General features: G+C 29.5%; 1 protein-coding gene across 1 annotated transcript; it reads right to left on the reverse strand.

Moving 5' to 3' along the window:
* Positions 1-727: 727 nt before the first annotated feature.
* On the reverse strand, positions 728-2,930 carry LOC148191966 (putative N-acetyltransferase HLS1). Its single transcript, XM_088100876.1, has 3 exons — positions 2,431-2,930; positions 2,110-2,282; positions 728-2,012 (listed from the first exon to the last, which is right to left on the reverse strand). Exons 1-3 carry the CDS (start codon positions 2,611-2,613, stop codon positions 1,148-1,150), a joined length of 1,221 nt encoding a protein of 406 aa, XP_087957002.1. The 5' UTR covers positions 2,614-2,930; the 3' UTR covers positions 728-1,147.
* Positions 2,931-11,051: the final 8,121 nt, after the last annotated feature.

An 11,051-nucleotide genomic window follows, 5' to 3' on the forward strand; every position in this document is an offset into this window, starting at 1 on the left:
ATACATTCCATTAACATAAATACTAATCAAATTACCATACAAAACGGTGTCAAATATATGTTGACCGTTTTAATACAACATATTTAATCATCTTAACTGTCTTTTATTCTTACTCTCTATCTTTATAACATTTTTTAGACGTTTTCTCACTTTAAAAATTCCATTTTAATCCTTCGATGAAAAAATAATCATCAGAGAGAAAGGAAGTTAAATAAAAAAAAAAGGACAAAGTAGTTTAGAAATAAATTTTTATGGGGAGAATAAAAGCCATCGCTATTGAGTGAATAAGAGAAAAAAGTTAAGAAAAACTGCGAATATAATGAGGCCTAAATAAATTTCATGGGTGTGCTTACAATTGGGAGCTTTTGACTCGTACTAGCACCATTAAGACATAAATGTATATTATATTCTTTAAATTTAAATAACAGGGTTTTTATCGTATCACACTTATAATCTTATCTCACATTCTTTGTTCTGTTGTAATCTGTTTGCATAAAAAAATTATGCAAATGCATCCTGCAACTACAATTTATCTAAGAAATATGCGAGGAACTCAATAATCAAATAAAGTTAGGCAAAGATAAGATCCTGAGCTGCGGGCATATTATCAAAGGACAGAAGACATTGGCGTCAAAAAGGTTCTTTAAGAAAAGATTAGAAACAAGACATGTCCAAACAAAAAAGTATATTGGGATTCACCCACGAGTTCATATCCCCCTCTCTCAAAAGCCATATCCCATTATTGATATAAAAGCGTAGCATAGTCATAGATTCCGATACTTATATTTAGTAAAATAACTATATTATAAAAAACAATAAAAAAAAGAAGCAAAGTCCAAATTGCTAAAGAGGATAGGTAAATAAGAGCGGAAACTAAAAGGGTCCTAAGAAAAAGCTAATTCGTAACAACAAAAGGTGAAGGGATATGGTGGATATAACTTACAAGGATATTCCTTCAACATAGCAAAAACGACAATAAAATCACATATACCTCAACTATCTGCATTTCCACCCCCAACTCGTTACCCTAACTAGATAATATAGTTTGAGAAAGTATGCACAAAAGGAGAGAGAAAAGGAAATAGGAGGAACCGAAAAAGAAAGAAAAAGACAAGAGAACCAAAAAGTGGAGATGGACGTTGACTCGTTAGACCTCTCTCGGGTCAACAAAAATGGACATTCCGGGTTGAGATTTGGTCCAGTCACCAACGGAACCGTCACTGTAATCTTCACCCAACCGCTTCATACACCATAAATCTTCGTCACAAGACAGCATCTTCCAGTGGGGTATACCGGACCGTAAGGGCTCGTTTGGTGATACTTCCGTGGCCACCACCCTGCAACCTTTTTCCATCGCGAGGTTGTGAGCGAACCCACAGAGGGCCTTCACCATCTTCGCTGCATCTGGGCCTTCACCTCCAAGCCCGTACATGAAGTGAAACCCGAATGGCCTGAACAAGTCTGGGATCGACGGTACCCGCAGCCACGGCAGGGCCCGGTCCACCACCCTCGTCGTCTTCGCGAGCGTGCGCTTCACGCGCGACGCGCCTCGCACCTCGAGCGTGAACACCTCCTTAGAGTTCCACACGCTCACCAAGGCCCACGACTTGGGTGGGTCCGACAGGAAAAGATCTGGCCCAGGCCATGTCTCGGCACTGTAGGACCCGCCCGGGACCGCCAGAAACGTCCCCAGACTCAGCTTGTTCTTCAGGACGGAGTCAATGTCGCGCGGGAAGAACTCCGTCGTGGCGAAACGGCGACGGTAGAGAACCTCCGCGTCGGAAGGGGAAAGGCTAATGATTGTGACCTTGGGGGACACCCTTGCTCTGTGGGCGAAAACGGGGTTGACAAGAATGGACGGGGTACGGAACTTTGAATACCCGCATTTGTCGGTGAAGAGTTTAACGGAAGCTAAATTGTCGTTTTCCGTTGCCATGTAGGAATACTCGGCACCATTATCCCTGAACCACGCCTCCATCCTGTGCACCAGCTTCAACCCTATTCCCATTCTCCTGCATCATCACAGCACAAGCAAATAATCAATTAACATCTCATCAACATCTTCATCAGTATATCATTAACACAATCATCTATCTAATTTATTCTTACCGTTGATTGGGCGAAACGCGAAGGCCTAGTATGTAGGCGACTTTAGTGTACACCGGAACATGCTTAGTGTTATTGGCATTGTGTTTTCCGTTCCTGGATAGTCTTTTTCCGCATGTCACCGTTTTTATGCATCCTCTTATCATTCCTACTACCTCTTCACCAATCTCCGCCACCTGTTGATCCACATGAGAAAATAATTATGTACACAGAACATCTTATTATCTCGTTGAAACTTTACAGTAGCATAATCGTCTCTCATTGAGTTGGTGAGAAAAGTGTCTGTGTAGATACATTGATTGAAGTTGGTCAGTTGATATATACCAGCATGAGAAAAGCAGGCGAATGGCGAACCCTGCAAATTGGGTCACCGAGCATGTCCGTGAAGAGAGAAAGCTTGCCACTGGGTCCAACTTCGCATATCCTTTCAACAGCTTCTACTCTCTCTCTATCTCGATCAGGATCGAACTCTCTCACAGACAGCATAGGTTTTAACTCTTCATCCATCAGAAGAAAGGTAGGATATTCCTGTGGTGGTGAGAAATAAGATAGAAGAGATAGACGGCAGAAGGAAGTGCGAAGAACTATAGCAAGGGAAGGATAGAGTTTTATAGAGGAGTCTGAGAGTGAGGAAATTGCAGCTTTTTCAAGACTGATTAATAGTTACACTGTGCCATAAGCAAAAAACCTAAACTACCAAGTTCGAAATTTGAGAACCCAAACAGAGGCTGAAAAATGATTTGTATAGGTATGAATGAATTTGGAAAGTCAATAAATAAAAAAAAGAAAGAGAAGAGAAGGGGCTGTTTATTTAGATATTTCAGCTTCTATTATTCCTCCGCAGTTGCCAGGTACAACTCTTGTGGCCTTTAAATACTGAACTTTTGAGTTCTTCTCTGTTAGTTTATATTTTTCTTGGTTTTGTTCATTTTCAATACATGATTATTTTTTAGTTTCTCTCTCTAGAATCTACCACTTCCTTTTGCTTTCATTTCCTATTATTCAATTATATATACTATAACTTTAAAATAATTTGGAATATGTCTTTATCTATTCTTCCTTCCTCCATCTATTGTTTTTTCTATATTGGGGAGACTTTTTTTTCTTCTGTTTTTGGACTTAACATTTTTAATTTTCTTCTTTATGAGTAGCAATAATAATGACGGAAATGAATGAATAATATTGATTGCCAGAGGCAGGAGAAAAGGCAATGGGACGAATAAGTGGCGGCTATGACTGCGCAGTATTGTGGTGATGTTCTTAATTTAATTTTTAATCATTTATTTTATACGGAAGGATGCGTTGCCATCATGACCCCATTTGTAATCATTACCTTTAATACTACTACATACTCTCACTTTCCTTACTATGTATGCATTACATAGAAGAACATACCTGTTTTATTTTTTTAATTTATAGAAAACATTAAAAATATTTTTAAAATATAAAATCAGTTGTATTTATTTTCCATCTGTTTTTTTTATTTATCTCTTTATTTTGCATCAGATAATTTGATCATGTATTCTAAGACATTTTTATTCATCAACAATAAAATGTTTATTTTTATTTTCATCTTTTTATTTTGTTTTTTCAAATTAAACACGAGAAAAATTCTTATATACCTTGAATTATACGTATATTTTAACCTACGGTACATACACATTAGTGTGTGTGGAATGTTGTGAACTGTTTGCATCCATAGGATGCCAGCGATAATATCAATGTTGTATTCCCTTTCTACCAAACTATAGTGAAACCCCAACCAGCAACCTATTTAGTTTGTATTTTCCATCAACTTTTTCGATGAAATTGAATTTAATATATATTTTTTAAAATTTATGTTTTAAATTGTAAAATTCAAAAGCGACATATCAGTACGTGATCTCTTCCTTTTCTACACATATTATATGACGTAATCATGGTAAATAAAATTGTAATTTTAATATACTAAATATTATGATTTTCTTATATATTGTTTAATTATTAATAGAATTAAATTCTAATTTATTTTTGTTTATTTATGTATTGTCGCAGTGACCATTGAACTGCAAAATCGATTCCTCTTACACTGCTCTGCTGTTAGTTGATTTTCTGAACACGATCGTGGCCGTTGATATCATTGTCGCTGAACCGACTGCTAGGATTTCTTTGCTCGTGAGCAGCAAAGATTCTCCTTACTTTTATCATACCACTGATTAAAGCCTATGAGCCAAAATTTTCACTACTCCTATGGGAGGCTCGTACATACTGCCACAAGATTAGAAGATGTCGTGTCCTAAAGTAATGATTAAAAATTCACTTTTAATTAATTATGCAAAAAAATAATACTAATAAAATCAACATCATTATAACATGGTACATGACAAAAAAAATCTATTTACAACATTAGATGTCATGCTTTCAAAAAATCCTTCTTAAGATTATTTTATTCATTTGCAGATAATATGTTAATAAATATCGTTAGTGTTATTACCATGAGACAAGATAAAAAAAAATACATTACAAATATTTGCATTGTAAATGCAATAGTGATAATAAATTAATTGTCTCAAAGATGTTAATGCAATAGTGATATAATTATAATAAAAATATCTATTTTGTTGTGACCTATTTAATATTTTTTAACTATACTCTTAACATTATTCCCAATATATACGATGAGAGCATCTAGCATAACTATTCTTATCTTAACAATTCACAAGATAGCTTTTAATTTTAAAATGATCAATCCTATCATTATTGAAAAAAAATATGATAAAAATAAGTATATTATATTCTTAAACAATTCTATTAACATAATTTATTCCTTTCAATAAATATAAATTTTTTTAATTAAAAATGATTTTTTAAATTAAATAATATTTCATTAGAACACCTCGAAAAAATATAAATATAAGGCAAATTCTATAATGAAAAAAAGGACTTGACTAAGGCTAAACCGTGTTTGATTGACATTTATGTACGTGTCCTATTGTTTAATGCACCAATTTGGCATATTTAAGGTAGTGCAAACCAAAAGGTTTATTTTGAAAACCACCTTAATCATCATTAGTAATGAAAGAAGTTAATACGTTACCATAGTTTTGGGTTTTAATTAATAATTAATGACTCAATCATTTTCTATTACTTTTATTCTTGTATGACGCAACTGCCACATTAGAAGGGATGTGATAAGAATCTAAGGGAACTTTTTTTAATATTTTTTCCTCTATTTTCTTAAAGTAGTTGTATTATAATAAACAAAAAGTTTATATTATTAATTAAAATATTGTTATAAGTATTAAATTTAATTAATTTGCTTTTTTTTCATTGAGTTAGTGAACAACATTCTACAACCACCCTAACTTATGTTTATAATTTCTGAAGTTTCGCTCACAGGTAATTTCTTACCTAGAAAAGACTATTCTTAATATTTATATTTACTTTAATAATGTTAATATGTAATTTCATAGATTTCAAAGGCATGACTCAATTCTCTATAATGTATATTTATGCTTTTAGATAATAATACATATCGATATGAAAGTATTATAGATATTATATCTAGAGAAGATAAAATGACCCTATTTTATAAAATATGAAGGAATGAAGGTCTTTATCCTACTAAGAGATGCTAATAATATAAGTCATTCTTAAAATGGGTTTGAATTTGCAGATATATATATATATATATATATATATATATATATATATATATATATATATATATATATATATATATATATATATATATATATATTTAAATTAGTGTAATTTTCTACCTAGTAAGATATGCGTACCATTACAGATGATACATTTAGAAAAAAAATGATGGCATAATGCTGAGTACAATCATAAGTTTTAGTATAAAATTATAACTATATTTTTATTTATATGCAAAATTTATTATTTGTATTATTTTAATATAAAATAAGAAACAATTTATTTCAAAATAAAAACACTAAAGAATTGTTAATATTAGTTTATTTTCTATTTAAATGATTGATCCTCTCTCTAAAAAATCACTGCCATCATTATTTTTTTAACTCTTATATAATATTAACATGTCAACATCTAGTAGATAAGTCGAGGAAGCATTTAAGTATTAATATTTAATATTTTAAGTATGCATACTAAAATAATTATAGGTCAGATGTTAAGTATTAATATTTAATATTTTAAAAATTATAACATATGTTATAATTTTTAACTTATTGGTTAAGAAATAGGGTACAATGTTTACTAAAATAATAAGGATTTAAAGTTTAATATAGGTCAGATGCTCTTTTATTTAATTGCTTGAGTTACATCTGTCTCCCTTCTTTCTTCTCTTCTTTTTATTAATTTGTTTTTTCTACATAAACAATCTCTTAATTCTAACTTGAGTAACAAGAACGATAGTGACACATTTTTTGAACACGCTTTGTCCATTTGATTAAAACTTATAAAAACATAATTTCATTGTAGGGCAGATTTTATCGATAAAATCACAAAATATAACAAGCACAAATATAATTTTTTTTCTCATTTTAATACCAAAAATTAAAATAATAAAATATGTATAGAAACCCCTTTAATTTTAATATTTTAGAAGTAGTCTGACTCTATCACTCTGAAGAATTTCTTTTTTTTAAAATTTTAGAAAAAAAAAACACTCTCTACTCTGTGTGATTGAAATTTATTGAATATTTTATGCCATCTTTGTCCGGAAAAAGGTTGAGCAAAACTTCACCATTTCCTGCAAATTTGACATATTGTCTTATTGTGGTTTGCTGGTTATTTGAAACCGTTTCTATAAAGTTAAAATTATTTGATTCCCATGTCCAAACTTTTCTTCCACACCGTGTAGGTGACGAATTGAAGTAAAACAGAGGCAGAAATGATCCTCAATTCATATAATAAAGCTGAAAAACTGATAATATACAACTTTCTACTTGCACAAGAATATTCAATCAACAAGAATTAAATCTATATAATGTATACATCATGCATGCATAGGGGTCATGTCAAATGGTTCCTCCCTCTGATTTATATAAAGAAATATTCCCTAATATTTAATTTCTTTTGTGATAATAACTAATGACAACGACATTAACTACAAGAAATGCAAAGTGTAAAAGAATACAACCAAAATAATTTCGATTTTTAATAATGGTATTTTATTTAATATATATAATCATTAATAAAAAATAATTGAATATTGTTTTCATATTTAAATTTAAATTTATTTATGACGAACTAACCTCTATTATGTTATATTATATAAATGTATTTATACAGCGTGACAATAAGTGTACATCACCACTTAGTTTGCTTTGCCAAAAGATAATAAAAAGGAACGCATATAACAATAAAAAATTAATTTGACTTTTTCATCAAAATAGTATAATTTATTTTTTAAATTAGAATATGGTTATCTCACAACAATATTGATCTTAGTTAATAATACAAGTTTCTTTACTTTCTTCGTATCTAAGTAACTTTTTTTTACCATTCACAGCATTAGTTAATAATACAAGTTAGTTTACTTTCTTTGTATCTAAGTTACTTTTTTTATCATTCACAACAATTTGAGAAATTCTAAAATGTTTTGTATTATTTTATTTTTAATAATTTTTCATGATGATAAAATAGATGAGTTTTAGATATTCAATATATGGGATTTCAAAATTCACTTAATATATGACTTTATGTGGAAATATTAACATTATTATAATATTTTTAATTGAAAATAAAATAAATTATTATGTATTATTTTTTCTTCCTGTAAAATAAATATTAATTTAAAACATAAAAGAAGTCTTCAACCGGTATTATATTGAGATGAATATTACTAAAAAAAGAAAGAAAATAAACTGTTTAATTTTTTACGGACGTAATTAGTTGATTTTTATAAGTTTTAATGTGAATAGAATTTGATAAATTGAAATACTGCTCTCTATACTACAATAAAAATTATAAAAACATGGAATCAAACTATATTCACTAAAAATAAATAACCATTATCTCACAAATCATACAACTAAACAAAACAAAAATACTACGTAGTTGATATCTAATACAAAAATGAGAAAGGACAGTTAAACTACTTAAAATCTAATATATTATCAATTTCATAGTTTTTTTTAATAGTGGCAATAACTTATATGAGATGGTAAGACTAGGAGTTAAAAGACAAATATACACAAAAGTGCGAAAAGGAAAAAAGAACACTTAGGTTAATTTGTTATAATTTACTTATGATATATTCTGTGTTGTAAAGTCTTTCATTATTTCCTTAATGAAAATAAGTAAGTTAAATTAATTTCTATTTATAATAAGTGGTTTAATATTTTATTTTTGTAAATTTATTTATATTTTTTTATAATAAGTATAGTTTGTTAATGTTTTATGAAGTTTATTATTACGGTACTAAAAGAGTTTTGACACCAATTATTTTAAATATTGAATTTCGGTTTTATAATTGAAACATATCTAAGCAAGGTGAAAAAATATTGACTTTTTGTGTTCATTAATTTATCAAACGAATCATTAAGGTATCTATTATGCTTCAATTATCTTGGAATTGAAATATGCAACTATAAATAAATAATAACAAATATAACAAAATGTGGATTAGTCTTCGGTTCAAATAATAACCGAAACAAATTATTTTTGATTTTAAGACTATTTCATATCAATTCTTACAAGAACAAAGACAAAATAAGGTATTTGACATCGGAAGAATTGATGTAAAATATCCTTAAAATTAAATAATATTTTTAATTAGAAAGGATATTAGATTTCGGTTTTTCAAGAATTGAAACTAAATATCACTCTATATTTGAGTTATGATTATAACCAAACCTAATGAAAGTGTTTTTTATATAATATTTTTTTGTTTTTAATTTCTTTTTACATATTATACATGTATAAAATATTACAAAACTAGCATAGAAACAATACATTATATTTATCATACCCATAATATGCAAAAATTTAAATATAAGAATAAGTTATCTTTACAACAAGTAAATGTGTTAAATACTAATTTAACATATACAAAAAATACAAAAAAGTACATCAAACATAAAAGAAAATACTTTAACGTAAATATACAAAAAAAAATATTAAAAACATATTTATAAAAAATTAAAATTTTTCATGAACTTGGGAATACAAAACAAGTTAAAATTGGAAGCCACATAAATTTTCTGAGATAATGTGAAAAACCTCAACAAAAGTTAGTTACATTAGCCTTACAAATAAAAATATATAAAAAACAACTTAAACGATTTTCTTGCGGGATTTTGAAATGAAAGCAAAGTGAAGGTTGTGGAGTTCACGTGGAAGGAAAAGAAAAAAGAAGAATGAAGAAGTAGTAGTTGTGGTGAAGCGACTATGTGGTGACATTTGACGACGAAAATAATGTAGGATGGTGGAAAAATGACGTTGCTTACTTCATCACTGCTACATGCCCCTTTGACCTGTTTCCATCTTCGTTGAGCTAAACCGTCGTCTCCGTTGCCTCCTACATCATCAAGCTCGGGATCTTATGCTCATATTTTTCTTCTCTAACACGTGCAAGGGAGGGATAATGATTATGTTCTTCTTCTTTCATGCAAGGGTGCATCCAGTCCAAGCACATTGTCGTTGGACAGTGATGGATTTGTGTAGGTTATGAAATTGTGTGAATTTGTATGAAATTTTTGTAATGATAATTGGGAGATAATAAAATTGTGGAACAAAGCAAAGCGAAATAATGAATAAAAGTGGAGTGATTACATTTTGTGCATAAAATTGTTTGTATATGTATAACATTCGTCTGTAATGTGTTTATTTTTGTGGATTGGAAAAAAGAAGGAAAAAAAGAAAAAAGGGGGAGAGGAAGAAGATGAATCAAATCGCGGTATTTACCAATGGAATCACTGATGAAAAAAATCTTTCGATAATTACCGACGAATTTTTGCTTTATTTATCGACGAATATAAATTTACGTCGATAATTATTACCGATTGCATTGTTACCATACTCTATCAGTAATCCGTCAGAAGAAAGCTATTATCGAGAGATTTTTGACGTTCTGACGAATTTTGACCATCGATAATATTTGTTTTTCTTGTAATGTAAATATGTATGATAGTAAGTGTGATGCACCATAGTGAACTGAAGGCCCACTATCTCCAACTTTTATCCCTAATGAAACTTAATAACAAAGGTACATACTTCAAAATGAAAATGTGTTTAGACATGTGTTTTTTGGAATATATTACAACATAGGAATAAAAGTTTATTTAGGCCAAGATGTAAGGAAAATTCCTTTTCATAATTTAAAATTTGGATATGGATGAAACATAAAATTCCTAATGTTAAAACTTCCAAACTTAAATTGATGCCAATATCCACTTGAATGTATAAGATCACTAAAATAAACAACAAAAACATTAAAATAAGGTAGAACAGGGATGGTAGATAGGGATAGGTCAAACAGTTAAAAAGGAAAATTATCAAGCTTTGATGAAAACCAAAGTGTTGGTTGAAAAAATTAAGAACTCTAGGTCAAACAATTCAAACCAAAACGTAAGTGAATCGAGGGGGCTTAAAACACTACAAAAAAAGTTCAAATTCATTGACAAATGAAAACCATGAACATGCACAAAAATCCATTAGTAAAGAAAAATTGTTGACGATTTATAGACAACAAAAAATTAGTTGGTAAAATATTCGTCGATAAATTTTGTCAATAAATTTTGCCAATTAATAAGAAAAATCGTTAGAAATTATTGACAATAAAAAATCTATCAGTAATTATTAATGTCATCTTTTTCATGAGTAAATATTATGATTTGGAATTGTACTTCCTCCTTATCAATAATCTCCCTTTTCTATTTTTTCCTCCCTGCCCCCACCACCATTGACATCTATCATCGTTATCGTTGTTCATCGTCGTTGTTTAGGTTTTCCTCCTCCTTTTTCTTTTCTCCTCC

Source organism: Vigna umbellata, chromosome 10 (assembly GCF_029865625.1).
Source record: "Vigna umbellata cultivar VRB3 chromosome 10, Vumbellata_1.0, whole genome shotgun sequence".
Lineage (NCBI taxonomy): Eukaryota > Viridiplantae > Streptophyta > Magnoliopsida > Fabales > Fabaceae > Vigna > Vigna umbellata.